The 14101-nt window shown below is 51.2% G+C and overlaps 7 protein-coding genes and 1 non-coding gene across 8 annotated transcripts; 5 read left to right on the top strand and 3 right to left on the bottom strand.

Annotated features, from left to right (window-relative positions):
* Window positions 1-61: 61 nt before the first annotated feature.
* On the top strand, window positions 62-2611 carry CLUP02_05082 (uncharacterized protein; the record flags this gene model as incomplete). Its single annotated transcript, XM_049284091.1, has 1 exon — window positions 62-2611. The coding sequence occupies one exon, from the start codon at window positions 62-64 to the stop codon at window positions 2609-2611; it is 2550 nt and encodes an 849-aa protein (XP_049141234.1).
* A 197-nt stretch (window positions 2612-2808) lies between these two features.
* CLUP02_05083 (uncharacterized protein) lies at window positions 2809-4158 on the bottom strand (the record flags this gene model as incomplete). Its single annotated transcript, XM_049284092.1, has 1 exon — window positions 2809-4158. The coding sequence occupies one exon, from the start codon at window positions 4156-4158 to the stop codon at window positions 2809-2811; it is 1350 nt and encodes a 449-aa protein (XP_049141235.1).
* Window positions 4159-4710: 552 nt separating this feature from the next.
* Window positions 4711-6594, top strand: CLUP02_05084 (uncharacterized protein; the record flags this gene model as incomplete). Its single annotated transcript, XM_049284093.1, has 2 exons — window positions 4711-4713; window positions 4783-6594. The coding sequence occupies 2 exons, from the start codon at window positions 4711-4713 to the stop codon at window positions 6592-6594; spliced, it is 1815 nt and encodes a 604-aa protein (XP_049141236.1).
* Window positions 6595-7010: 416 nt separating this feature from the next.
* Window positions 7011-8467, bottom strand: CLUP02_05085 (uncharacterized protein; the record flags this gene model as incomplete). The annotated part of the gene is made up of 3 exons (XM_049284094.1): window positions 7011-7490; window positions 7565-7828; window positions 8054-8467. 3 exons carry the CDS (start codon window positions 8465-8467, stop codon window positions 7011-7013), a joined length of 1158 nt encoding a protein of 385 aa, XP_049141237.1.
* Window positions 8468-8520: 53 nt separating this feature from the next.
* On the bottom strand, window positions 8521-9219 carry CLUP02_05086 (uncharacterized protein; the record flags this gene model as incomplete). The annotated part of the gene is made up of 4 exons (XM_049284095.1): window positions 8521-8740; window positions 8879-8977; window positions 9068-9143; window positions 9198-9219. 4 exons carry the CDS (start codon window positions 9217-9219, stop codon window positions 8521-8523), a joined length of 417 nt encoding a protein of 138 aa, XP_049141238.1.
* Window positions 9220-9363: 144 nt separating this feature from the next.
* On the top strand, window positions 9364-9867 carry CLUP02_05087 (uncharacterized protein; the record flags this gene model as incomplete). The annotated part of the gene is made up of 1 exon (XM_049284096.1): window positions 9364-9867. The coding sequence occupies one exon, from the start codon at window positions 9364-9366 to the stop codon at window positions 9865-9867; it is 504 nt and encodes a 167-aa protein (XP_049141239.1).
* Window positions 9868-10086: 219 nt separating this feature from the next.
* CLUP02_05088 (glutamyl-tRNA(Gln) amidotransferase) lies at window positions 10087-14059 on the top strand (the record flags this gene model as incomplete). Its single annotated transcript, XM_049284097.1, has 21 exons — window positions 10087-10193; window positions 10236-10325; window positions 10380-10474; window positions 10503-10699; window positions 10777-10879; window positions 10951-10984; window positions 11060-11146; window positions 11230-11654; window positions 11683-11824; window positions 11876-12072; window positions 12128-12217; window positions 12285-12400; window positions 12527-12609; window positions 12664-12746; window positions 12807-12887; window positions 12953-13017; window positions 13064-13079; window positions 13182-13334; window positions 13412-13468; window positions 13600-13764; window positions 13857-14059. 21 exons carry the CDS (start codon window positions 10087-10089, stop codon window positions 14057-14059), a joined length of 2589 nt encoding a protein of 862 aa, XP_049141240.1.
* On the top strand, window positions 13664-13746 carry CLUP02_tRNA076. The gene has a single exon. It is a non-coding gene; the product is annotated as a tRNA-Arg (tRNA).
* Window positions 14060-14101: the final 42 nt, after the last annotated feature.

Here is a 14101-nt window from a genome sequence, read left to right on the forward strand (position 1 = left end):
GTATAGACGAACAAGTCAAGAATCTTTGCAGACACACTCTGACCGAGACGTAGCAGCAGCAATGGGGTCATCAAACACCGACATTACCGCCAAACTCACCGAATGGCACGAGGAATGGTCCAGCGAACAGACCGACAACGATATTTGCACTGCCTACGTCTTCTCCCCTGAGTGGGAGTCTCTAGTTCCCCCTCGATGGGCCGCATACGATGACCTGGAAAAGAGACGCCTGACCGAGGGAGCACCGCGACTAGAATGGCAGGACTCAGTTGACCAAAGCCGGAAGGCATTGTTGGCCATGAAGAACTTGCACTTCAAGCCCCTCGAACCTAGGCTGTGGCCGGTATGCCCGCTGTGGGTTCATCTAGCCAGATACAAGGGAGGGCCAGACTTCGATGGCCATAAGAGGCTGCACGGCTGGGCCTCGCTCCTCGATGACTGGGAGGAAATCCAACGCTTGATTCGAGATGAGCCCGAGTTCTGCCGCTCACTTTCGCCTGCTCAAAGAAGATCGTTTGACCTTCTCCGATACTGGTGGAAAGCGGCCTACTGCAACGAAGAGCTATTGCGTGCCACCTCTACGCGTCTAGAAAAGAACCGACCGTTTTGGACGATATCAGATCCTTCCGATGGATACAATCTTCGTCGCATCGCCAGCGAAGTCAAGACAGACACCTCCCTCTACCACTCGCATCTATTCAGGCTCTTCCTCTTCGAATTCAGTCCGATGTTTTGGGAGCCTTTTCTCTGCCATATGAAGCTTTCTAGACTTCAGCATGCCCGGTATCGATCTTCTTGTATCGCGACCATTCAAAAACTTTCCTATCCAGTGCTACATCCAAGCCATTCTCCTGCCGGTGAACAAACCCCATATCCTACCGTTGTTCAGAACGATGCGGAACACCAGAGAATCACCGCTGCCCAAGCGAGCATCAACCCGTACTATCTCTGGGACAACGAAAGTCAACAGACAGTTACCGTGGAGGAGCTGCCCGAATGCCCTCCATACGTATGTATCAGCCACACATGGGGCCGCTGGCGAACACGAACCGACACAACTGTTCCCGGAGTACCGTGGCTGGTCCCAGAAAACACCATTTATGATGTACGCGATCTTCCCGGACAGCTCAAGGAACTTGGCTACCGCTATATCTGGTTCGATTTGTTCTGCATTCCGCAGGACAAGAGCGATCCGAGGGCTGCTCAGGAGATTGCGAATCAGGCGTCAATTTTCAAGGGATCGAGCCACTGCATCGCCTGGATCAACGACGTCGAGTCCTGGCATGGCGTGCTAGCCGCATTAGACTGGATGAGTCTCAAGTCGCAGTCAATCTTGTCGAACCGTGACACCGACGCAATCAAGGACAGAACAGCCGAAGCAACACAGGGGGCCACAGTGGCGATGGAGCTGCTAAAGAAAAAGCGCCGTGAGGGAATGGAGGATCTATTCGATCTTGTTGACGATCTTACGGCAGGCGAGCCAACCTTTTGGATGTCCTCACTATGGACTTTGCAAGAATGCATTCTCTGCCCTGAAATCCAGCTGTATACTCGCACCTGGACCAGGCTGGAAGATCGGAGCGGGACGGCAATCTCGTTGAGAACCCTCATGGTGATTCTCAGAGACACTCGAGATTTCAACATGCTGCCAGAACCCATCGAAACCTCCTTCAGCGAGCCCTTTCAGTACGATGTGAAACTCGTGAATGATCCAAACAGGAAGACCATTCAAGACAGCGCCAGCGACCGGACGTTTCCAAGTGCAGTGAGGGACCTCTACCAACTCTGCATAATGACCCGGCTTGACAACGCTCTCACCGCCGGCTCACCCACAACCATCCTCACAAATGCGAACCTTCGACACTGCTCATCCAGCCGCGCTCCAGCCATCATGTCTGCCGTGAGCGTGACGGACTGGTACGTCGAGAAGCTGGAGGCTTCAAAGTCTACCAGCAAGCCTGCCCCAGCGGAGCCCATGGTCTACGGAACATACCCCCTCGCTTTCCTCCGCGAATGTTCGCGGAAGTTTGGAGCAATCTTTTACCAAAGCATGGCCAGGAATCTCGTTCGTTCCACGGGCACGGCCAACGAAATGCGACGGGTCCTGAAGCGGAACGAATCTGGTGGGACCATGCTACCCGTGTCCAAGACCACGGGCTGGTATGCCGGTATCTCGGGATCCTCGGATCATACCTACCTTGATCGTCAAGATCACGAGACAGTGGCAGATTGGCTTATCAATGAGGACGCGAGCGTTTCTATGCGCGCGGTGGGCATCGCCTTGACATCGGATGATAAGCCGGGGCCGCGCAAGTTATCGGGCAACGTTGACTGCTTTTTACCTCAGGACGACGTGATAGCGGACAATACATCAAAGAGATACACGGCGAATGTTCAGGATATGCTGGCGACGCTAAAGGACTTGAGTAATGGGTCGCGGCGGATCTATGCGGTTGCGCTCCATGAGGACTTGGGCCTCGTACACGGCGTATTGCTGGAGAAGTTACCTTTGTCCATGTTTGGGAAACACTATCTCAACAAGATTGGTCAATTCTTTTTGAAGAATGAGTCTCTTCCTCCGACTTCAAAAGTCGATTGGAAGGTGTTGTAGAGGCTGCACAGTCTCTGTGTCTTGCACAAGTCATCAGCCGATTGAGATGGTAGGATATATGGCGCGAGCTCGTATACTTAGAAGAGTTGCAACGTTCCTTCTCCAATGTGAACGAAGGCTGAAAATGGGACGGTGTATATATGCGCGTTTCACTTTGCCCAAGTGTTTCCACGGTCATTGAAACCAAAACCACAATCTTAAAGTCCTTCTAGCATCTCTTGCACCCTCTTCCTACCCTCCCTAACCGACGTAACCTCCTCCATCCGCAGCGTAGCCTCAACACACGCCTTCTGGCCAGCCAATACAACCCTGAAGTCCTTCACGAGCGCAGCCGCCACCGCCTCCTCCGTCCGCGAAGTGCCCTCCCACCCGAAAAGACGCACAAGATGCATGACCAAGACGCTCCACAGCTGCTGACCCAGCCAGAGGTACTGCATAGACTCGTTCATCCACGACAGCAGTAGCAGTCCCGCGGGGAAATAGAGGACAAAGGCGTACACCGTCACTATGCTGGCTACCTCCCTTGCGCGGTCGAGGGCGCTGTCGCGGATTGGGTGGCCGTAGTGGCGGAAGAACTGGAAGCTTGCTTGGGAGGCAGGGGAGGGGGTAGAGATGAGGAGGAAGCCGATGGAGGGGACCTCGACCTCGAAGATTTCTGTTTCCTGGTGGTGATCTGGGGAGGCGGGTGTTGGGTCCTTCTTAGTGATTGGAGCTTCGGCTGCTGGTGAAGATGGAGCTGTCACGTTTAGGGTCGACGATTCGGGTGAGCCTTCGTCGTGTATCACGCTCTCTCGGCGAACGCGCGCCACCGCGGCAAAAAGCTTCAGGAAGAGAGGGATGCAAAGGAAGCCGATGAACCATTTTGCTGGGGCGTCATGTCCGTCTCTACTTTGGGTTGACCAGATTCCTGCAGCGACTGCAAGCAGGATTGAGGATAGCTCCGATACAACAATACCTAGCAATGTTCTGAACCCGAAGTTTTCGTTAAATGCCTTCAGTTGTGGAGACGCTTCGCTTCCTTGACTGGATTGGAATTCCAGATCAAGACGGTATATCCGCCTTGTAGTCCTGATCGTGTCTGCCGGTGCCTCACCTCCCTCCTTCAGTCGCACAGTATCCGGCACCGGCGCCGGACCGGCCCCGGTCCAAGACCCGCCCAGACCGATGCGACCGTCAACATGCTTCAAAACCTCAATCCAGAAGCCATTCCGCACGGCCCGTGGTAGCTTCCGACCTTCGAGTGTGGTTGCCGTCTTGTGGAGGTAATGGACGCTGGCTTTGTCGGAGAAGAAGGTGGTACCGAGCATGTCGCCCCGCCGGCGACCCTTGTACAGGCCGTGATCGCGGAACTTATCCAGCGTCTCGAGGGCTGCTCGGTGGAGGGGCCCGCCCATGGGCATGAAGAGGGCCAGGCGGATGAGCGCGATGGCGTCAACGGCGTTGTAGAAGCGTTCCGGCCATAAGAGGCGTTCGAAGAGGCTTATGCCCGCGACTTCGGCGCCTAGGTAACCCAAGACTGCGCCGAGGGCTGATGATGTTGCTGACATTTTCTCGATGTTGTTATCACTACCTAAAATGCGGTCACGATGAGGGAATCTTGGGTATGTTTGATGGGGCAAGAGAAAAGAAGAGCTGGAAGGGCTATTGAGTGGACTTCAACCCGCCTTTTAATATGGAAGATTTTCGGTGTGCTCAACTTGAATCCTTCTCTTATTCAAAGCAAGAGTTGAAGCTCAGTGAGGTTGGCTTGCTTTACTGACATTTGGAGAAGCTGATGTGATACCGCGTCCTGCACCAGACCCTGGTCTGCATGTCAGATTTGTCTGCTCATTCGTCCCAGGAGCGAGCCGTGGGGCTTGACGCATATGAAGTGTAATAAGTACTGCAGGTCATTGCTGCTTACGTCTGACGTTCTTCGCAACGTAATTATGCCTCATTTGGGACTTTGGTATTCCTCTTCGTTCAGTGAAGCGCTTTTGGGAAGATTTCTGCCTCGCCGAGAGCCTCACAGCTTTGCTACACAATACCTATTGGGGATTGTTGATAAAGTACGCCGACATCGGGAATACATCACTCCCAGTCAATAATACTCTACCGGTATGGTAAGTGCAGCTCGGCGACGGATTCTTAAATCATGAAACACAATAGTCATTGACATGTATGACATTTAGGAAAAGTTAACTGCCTTGGAGGACATCGACGACTTCTGGCCGCGGTTAACTGCCTCAGAAAACGCCGATGACTACTGGCCCCGGCGACTATTACACATACCAACACTGACATCAGTCCTGAGAGACGAGCGCAACGTCTATGGAATAACGGAGAAGCCAAAGTACAGCATCCTCACTTACACTTGGGGCCGCTGGAAAATCAGGCATGACGACCATGCCGTCCCTGCATTGCCGGTGAAGGGCGTCCCGTGGAAGATACCCTCAATAAGAGAGTCTCACTTCACGGTAGACTCGTTCCGGGCCGTTGTTGATTCCATGGCGTTTGAGGACGTTGAATGGGCATGGGTTGATATCGCTTGCATAGATCAAGAAGACGAGATCATGAACGCGGAAGAAGTCGGTCACCAGGTCGCTATTTTCGACAAAGCAGTCAAGGTGCATGTTTGGCTGTGCGAGGCAACACAGGAGAGTCTCACGAAGGCTTTTCACGACATGAACGACGGCCAATTGGAATCCATCACTTTCAGCACCTTCAGCACATTAGAAAACCAGCTCATGCCCTCGTACATGACCTGGGAAGACGTTCGCCACCAGGAGTACAGGATGACGGCCGTACGCGAGACTATCGACCGTATTAGTTCTGGACTGCAAACCGTACTCAACGATCCCTGGTTTTCATCTCTGTGGACCTTGCAGGAGGCCGTGTTGCGCAATGATGCTGTGATTTTGAGCGCAGAAGGGCTTCCATGTGTTTGGATCACGTCCGATGACGGCAGAAAGTATCAAGCATATCTTGCAATGTTCGTCAATTTTTGCAACAACATCTACTTGGATGTCGTCAATATACTACGAGGCCTTGAATCCCACGAACAGATGGGCTACGACTTAAGCGACTGGGAAGTAGACATGAAGACCAAGATCGAAAAGACGCAATCACTCCTTATCCGTTCCGGCATGTATAAGTTGCCTACATCGAACCCCAACATCCCTTACAGCATGGCATGGTCTAGGCAGACCTCGAGACCGGTAGACCGCATCTATGGTATTATGCAAGCCTACAACCTGCGTGTGGGAAAGGTCATTCGGCCGCATGATAACCCTTCCCTGGCAGATCTCGTCCAAGAATTTGCCTTGGCAATAGTCAACAAGAATCCCGTTCTCAGCCAGCTGTTTGTTCACACAGAAAAGCCTGCCGAGTCACTAAGCTGGCGCATCACGGAGAACTCGGTTGTTCCGGCCAACTTTAGATCGCCAAGAGGTTACGTGGTGAAAGCTCGATCTTATCTCCAAGGACAAGATGTCATGAGGGCACGCGGTCGAGTCTGCCGCTTGACCGATGCCCTTGAAGTGCAAGATAAACTTGTTCAATTCCTCAAGGAGACAGACACGTCTGAATACGCAGAATTCAAAGACGTGGACCACGACTACGACCGTATCAGAATCATGACAGATGCCGGATTCACACAAGAGCATCTAAACCTCAACGGCTACTTGTCGCGGTTCGATTTACCGGGGTTCGGTTGGCTGTTTCCTCAGAAAGCTAATTTGCCATTGGTTCTCCGCGACTTATGGGTATTCCATGTTGGAGACATTGATTCAACTCGAGGAGAACTTTTGAATATCCCTGAGAGCATAGCTGTGCTGCTTCGTCCCGCAAATCAGCCAGCCAATTCAGGCAGTGATGGTAGCGAATGGGCGGACGTTCCTTACATGCGGGTTGGACTTTGCACCTGGGGACCGGAGGAGGAAGAAGGAAAACGCATGATGAACGAAGACATTGACTGGAAGTCTGTGGATTTTGAGTTCCACTAGAGCTCTGTTTCTAATTCTTTTCGTTTTACCGCATCGATGAATAATTCAATGAAGGTCTTTTATTATGCCAGTTGCTAGATGGGTCCGTACATACTTGCTTATGAACATTCTTTCCCGAGGGGCAGCGACGATATATCTGTCCGACCATTCCGCTTGTATCCGCCTATGAATGATTTCGAAATAAAGTAGCAGCTGAGCGAGGACTGAAGCTGAGTATAGGGACTCCGGCGAAGCCCATAGTGGATGTTACCTACAATGAAGAGAAGCCGTCGATTTGTAATTTTACGATTCCACGTCGTATGTAGTTCATGCATCTCGACCCGACATGATAGACGAGTCTCGTCGCCTCTAGAATTATTGAAACTAGTTCTGAATATCTCTCAATCATTCCCATTGTCGCTGGGTTTTCTTTGCAATCATTGGTAATGAGTCTTGATAACATCAACAATCACACCGTGATCCTCATCCTGTTTCAGACCACTGACAACCACAACAGCCACAACGCCCTCAACTCCTTGCACACGGATGGGCACGCCGCCACCGTGGATGGCGTACTTTCCAGCCTGTTCCGTGCCCATACCAAACTTCGAGGCAAAGAGCTGCTCATCGCCGCCCAGCTTGTTGTGAAGTAGCCAGGTGCTGCAGCCCCATCGGAGCACGGCGTTACGCTTGCGCTGCACCCACGTCTCGTTGTCGGGAAGAGAGCCGGATCCGACGGCCGTCTGGAAGAGCACCTGTTGGCTGTTTGCCAGTGCAATCGAGATGACTGTGGGCTTCTTGTTGACGAGGGCGAAGGGGAGAAGTCGGGCATGAAGGAGATGTCCTAGTTCAAATGCATCCTCATACGTGAAGGACTGAAAGGTGATGGAATCACACTCTTGTTGAATCACCTCGACCTGCAAGCTTATTAGAGTTTGCTACAGCCTCATTGTCGTTGTGCTGGCTTATGTTGCTCTAGGGTAAAACTTACGTCGCGAGGCGGCGAAGGGATCGGAGTCGGAGCGGCGGCAGGGTCGCGGACGGCAGCGAGTGACTTCTCCAAGCCGAAGCCTGCGGGGTGTCGGCGGGTCCAGACTTTTTGAGACATGTTTGGTTGGGGCGCTGAAGCTTGCGGAAGCGGTCTTAACCTTTCGAGATATGTGTTGAAGAGTGAAGAGTTGTTTCGCGGTGCTTTTGGCGATGAGGCTGCTGACGGAATGCTTTCTGATGAGTCGTCGTCGTCTCTGTCCTGCAACTGAAGAAGCAATCAAGTTATTAGATAGCAATTCTTCCCCTTCCGTGTTCTCGGCGAGCGAAAGCGGCGCTATTGTGCTCTTAATAATTCCCTAACGAGAATGCATCCCCCCCCCCCCCCCCAATCCCATCCCACACCGGCTGGGTCCCAACCGTCATGCAGCCCACTTGGTGCTTCTCAACTGTTACAGTTACCCTATTGGGAATGGAGAGTTCAAGAACTTACGGAGCCGGGCCTCTCTCCATGTTGCATGATAGGCTGCAAGAGGGGTTTTGTGACGGGTGCTGTCGCGCTCGATGCTGGGGTTTGCGCTGCGCTGCTGTCCCGCGCCGTGCTCTCTGCCGCTGCCGGCGGTGCGCTTGCTCGCGCGCTGAAGCTTGACTGACCTACGGCGGCTGCTGCTGCTGCTGCTGCTTCGGCTGTGCCATTTCGCCCATTCTTCTTGTTGGGCGTCTTGGAATATCGATATAGGCCCCATTCTCGGAGCCGGCGCTGGAATGTCTTGCCGTTGACTTCGTATCCCTTTGCGGCGAGGCCCTTTAACATGCTCTCGACCGTCTCGCGCCGGTTGAACGCCGCAATGATTTCATCCTTGAAGGGCTCCAGGTCGAGACGGGGCCGTCCGGGAGGCATTGTCATTGTCCGAGCGCTTTCGCACCGAGTACATGTATACTTTCCACGGCACGGCCCTTTCAATCATGGGTACATATGTGATTGGAGGCGCGATTCAATAGGTGTAAGGTAGCTGATGAGATGTCCTCGAAGAGATGGCGGGTATTGATCCTAGGCACACGGGCGCCGCTTTCGCCGCTTTCGCCGGATTGACGATTTGTCTTTCTGGTCAACATTGTGGCTGACAGCCACAGTGGCTGATATGCCGCCCTCAAATCCTGTCTCTCCCGACTAGCAACTCTGTCAAAGTTCAGAATCGTGATTAGCAAATTAGAGTTGATTGAGAGAATTGCGTCTCGCTCGCATAATACAAATTCTCAAGATTTCCACTATCGAATACTTAGTTGTGATTTTGGGGCGACGAACCTACTCACTCACTCAGCTCTAAGACGATTGTAAGGCTTTGACCCTTGATCATTTTCGTGGTTGAAGTTGCCGAGGATATTGAGTTCAACGAACCATATAGCCGTCTTGAAACTCCGCAAGTTGAAGAATGCAACATATCGGGTTCGCTTTCATTGTAAAGCCTAGTGCCAATGTGATGGCTGCCGTGCTTCGTATTCGTACCCAAAGTCCGCCGCCTTCGCGGACTGTAATGAACCCGTGCGGATGAGACAATTACTCTTCACTCGAGATGGCATCCCTGAAGCTTCATCAACTCTATTTCTGTAGATATAAAGCACATGTAGCCTCTTACTGACTGTATCATCCGAAAGCATTGAATCAAGCCTAATTATACCGGCAACAGCGCGAGCGAATTTTTATTTCCGCAATTTCCTCTTTTCCACCTGCCTACTTCAGGTAGTGTCGTTTTTTGATAACTCAAACAAGTTGAAGCTACAAATATAGTACTTCCTGTCGACATGACCTCCCTCCCCCGCGCAGTCCAGACTATTATAGACAAGGATAAGATCCGAACCGTCATCTACCGGTTCGCTCGTGGAGCAGATCGCCTGATTCGCAACGTCGTCCAGTCCGTCTACCACGAAGATGCCACAGATAACCACGGGACCTACAACGGCCCAGCCAAAGACTTCTTCGACTCAATGGGCTCTAATTCAATCAAGACCGCCCATCACCAGATCGGTCAATCTCTCATTGAGATTGAGGAAGATGGTCGCAAGGCGCATGCCGAGACGTACTGCACCGCTACAACGATCGTCGGAGTTGGACAGGAGGAGAAGTGGACTACCTTCTTGGTGCGTTATGTTGACAACTTGGAAAAGAGAGAAGGTGAATGGAGGATAACTCACCGTTTCTGTGCGTTTGACGGCGCTTCTGAGGGTGCTATTATGAGATATCTGCCGAAGGAGAACCTGGGTACCCGTGACGAGAGTGACTACTCTCGATGTGTCTTCAAGGATTAGAAATCTTTGGCTCTTACACTTTTCCCGGAGTTCATGTAAAATAATGAAATGGAGGGACTGATCCTCGAAATATTCGATGCTTACCAAGCACTCCGTGCTTCAAGGCTCAAGTCATGGCATCAAGTCTGGAAAAGTAAAGATCGTTGACAGACTCACAAAATATAAGAATGAACATAACCCGACTGAATGTATACTTCATTAGCCTAAAGCAACGTTCCTATGCGTGGGAAGCCTGAGAGGCTGCGTAGGGATGTCAAGTCGGTTCATTTTGAGATACAGATTTCTACTTACAACCCCAGGACAAAGACGGAGGAGATTCAGATCACGTAACCCGGCTTTTGTTTGCCCAAATATACGACAGCCCACAGAAGTTTGTCAAAAGCTGAGTGGTTGATCCCTTGCAACACCAACCTCGCCAATTGGATGTCTTATTGGTGCCCCAGTCCAGACGAAGTGCGGTAGGTGGCTTTACGACCTCAAAGGAAATCGAGGCAAGGATCAAAAATCGGAAGATCTGCCAGCCTGAGCTATAAGGTGGAAGCTGCCCCGACTAAAGTTTCTCTCAAGACATTTCCCATTCCCAAGCGCAGGGCTATTCACGATGTTGGTTCGTAAGGTCCCGGTCCTGGCACCAGTCAACGACCCCGAATTTGGTGCTAGTAACAGCAGCCCGTCAACTCACGCCCCCCTCCTTGATTATTTCCCGCCCACCCGCGAAGCACAAATCCGCTGTCACCAAAGTGCGACTTCTTCTCCGAGTCCAGCTGTGGTGCGGATAAAGACAGTCATCGAGCTTGGTACGAAGGCATTCGTCATCCGGGGCCAGCCTAATGTAAGTCTGGACGATACCTACAACAATCATAGCACCTAGCCTGTAACTGAAAGCCTTTCTGACAAAATGGGTACCAGTACAAGACGCAGCCCACCGACTCACCTAATATCAGCACCTTGTCATGTTTCGTTATCAGTGGTACATCCAATTTGAGAGATGATCTTGCAGAGCCCATGTCTCGTGGGTGCAGAGCGACGAGGAATTCTGTGAAGCCTTTCTGAAGCACATCTGCATTCTCTCAAACCAGTTAGAGATTGGAGAATCTGTCTTGCAGCTCCTCGCATCGTAGGATTACCAATATCTCTTCCACATAATCGGCAGCGAACGTATCCCTCCAGGACCCTATTTTTTCTCCAATAGTGGAATCTTCGGCCCTTGTCGCCTCTTCTCCGACGATACCGAATTTTTTGTTTTGAGCACGATACCAAGTCAAGAAGATCCTCAAACGTAAGTAGGCCGGCCGAGCATCACTTTACGCAGCCCCCCATTCCCCTATCTCTTTTGTCACCGCGGGATTAACATAATCAAAGGTATCAAACGTTGAACGCCGCTGCATTTGGGGCATCGTCGCTCTGTGTTGCAGTTCCTTCGAGGATCAACTCTTCTAAAGCTGATCATACGCCGTTTGCTGGACTGAGAGTTGCAGTCAAAGACTTGTTTGACCTCAAAGAAGTTCATACGGGATGTGGAAATCGGGGTTACCGTAGGCTGCATGGACCTTCAAGTGCTTCTTCCGATGATGTACAGCGTGTCATCGACCTTGGAGGGGTCATTGTTGGCAAGACCAAGACTGTTGAGTTTGGAGGGAGCCAAGAGGTTATTGGCGACTGGTGCGACTACTTTGATCCCATGAATGTCCGTGGTGATGGATATCTCGCTGGGATTGGGAGCAGCACCGGATCAGCTTCAAGCCTAGCAGCATACCCGTGGCTTGATACCACTTTGGGTACAGATGGTAAGCTAGAACATTCTGCATTGTTCAGTACTCTGCTGGAAGCCAAGTAAGTTGATGAACAAGCTGGTGGGAGCATTCGAGACCCTGCGATCGCTCACGGCGTGTTCGCTTTCCGCCCTTCACATGACGGGAGGCCAACTCCAGACTCCAGACGTGGTTCTTCCTGGCGGGTAAGCCTTTATGTTCATGTCCAAAAGACACGAGATTGATGAGACGGCTAGGATATTTCACGCTCCCGGTTTCCTAGGAAGAGATATCCGCAAAATGCATGAGTTCGGTCGTCATTGGCCCCAAAACTCCTCCAAAGCTGAGGTGAGCACTACGAACGCCATTGATGTCGCCTGGACTGACGACGCTGCAGACTCTGAGGCCGAAACGTGTGTTGTTCCCACGGGAGTACTGATCCGACCATTCCGGTGTCCAACCGATTGCTGAGGACTTGGTGTTGTCCCTCACTGAATGGTTTGGAGCAGACAAAGTCGACATGTCCATGGAAGAGACTTGGAAAGCTACGAAGCCCCCTAGCGCTGAAAAGGGCTTCTTCGGCACATTCAATGAGGCGAGTTGATAGAATCCTAGTGCACTCTTGATGCTCTTGGAGTAGTTCATCGGCTGAGTGGACCTGTCTAGACTTTTATGACCTTGATGTACCGCGAGTTCTGGACCTACCTTGCAAATTTCAGGTCGGAATACCAGGAAAAATTCAAGGCGGATCCTTACATGTGCAAAGTCACACAGTACCTATGGTAAGATCAGATTTCACAATCTCGTGCCATACGCGCTGACGGTCCTGTCTCAGGGATAAAGGCAAGTTAATAAGCCAAGATCGTTGGCAGGAGGCTGTGGATGAAGTATTGCTCCACAACACTTAGTTTCTTGAACATTTGCTCAACGACGAGAAGACCATTATGATTGTCCCTCGATACAAATTGGACTACCGGGATGAATACTTGCCGTAAGAGATGTGAATGACTACCAGTGTAGTAACCTTGGCTAACTAAAACTTTAGCGTGCCCGAGAATCGAGGCTTTGAGGGCTTCGACTCCAATCTTCACGCTTCGTTAACAGGTGTGACAAACCAGATTTTGCCCGGTAAGAGTCGACCGTAAAATGACCAATGATAGTTCGAAGCATTCTAATGGAGCAACATAGTCAGTCAATGTGAATCTCAGTCTCAAGTTTCCGGGCGAAAAGAATACTTTCCCGTTTCTCTCTCCGTCATGGGACTCAAAGGTTAGTAAAACCCTTCCTTATCCCATCACAACGCAGTGGAAGAAGTTCTCACGGAGACATTGAAGGGATTAATGTTGGGCTGTTGAGCCTCGTTCATGACTTTCTAGCCGAGAAAGGACTCCCCAGTTCTGTAATGACCGGCAGTACCGCGTTTTAACGTTCTCTGACATAGGCAGCGGAAGATTGATCTTGGTACGGACTTTTCCCTGACAACATAACTCATCTCAAGTAACGATTTACCGACAACGGCTGGTCCACCTATCATGGCGCAAAGAAGTAATTGAGTTGATGTAGTTGGGGCAGGAATCATTCTGACCCAAAGTCTGAACCGGATTTGCAAGCATACCATGCAGATACAGTTCTATTCAGACAAAGCATCTGGCCCACCGGGTGGGTTTTTGAGTCGGCAGAACACGGAAAGCGAGACGCGAGGGCACTGCAGCTACTGTCTTCTAGACTTTCAATATAGAACTTCTCAGTCATAATGGGCTATTGACTTCGATATGAAACTATGGGTGAGTAAGCGAAGGCGAAGTTGCAAAAGCAAGCTTTCCGTCCGATACTCAAAATGGACCATCCTAGTTGAGATCGGAGACAAAACCGGACGAAGAGATAAACTTTGAGTGGTCTGTGTTGTGTCCAACTCACTGATCAACTCTTGCAATTCCTCAGATGACAACTAAACGAAACCGCGAACCTGTGCCTTGACGAGAGCACAACTTGAGCCTTACTCTGAGCCAGAAACCACACCTCAACCGCAAGTCGTTTATGACAATGGCCGGTTGGCCCAATGGCAAGGCGTCTGACTACGATTCAATATGTTATCAGGAGATTCTGGGTTCGACCCCCAGGCTGGTCAATTTCATTTTGGAGCGTGGTGGAAAATGGCCCCAAAATACGGCCGAGATGCCGCTTAGGGCATGACTTTCGAAGATTCCAGGGAATACCCCACAAAACCGTTGGCAATAGGGTGGGCCGAAGCACGGTTCGTTGGTTGTTCTCTGGGCGAAAAGCTTGCGTTCACCGCATCGTCACCGGCTAACCGGTGGAAGTTGCCGCTTGCGTGGACTAGGTGGTATCACCGTGGTAGCGATGATCCGACGCGTGAGCAGCTTGACGCGGTTCAGGGCCAGTCATACGCGTTCGAGGACCTAGATGGTATTAGTACCTAGATGATGGTGATACTGAACCATTGAGTTTACGTCAATTGTCAA

Source organism: Colletotrichum lupini, chromosome 3 (genome assembly GCF_023278565.1).
Source record: "Colletotrichum lupini chromosome 3, complete sequence".
Classification (NCBI taxonomy): Eukaryota; Fungi; Ascomycota; class Sordariomycetes; order Glomerellales; family Glomerellaceae; genus Colletotrichum; species Colletotrichum lupini.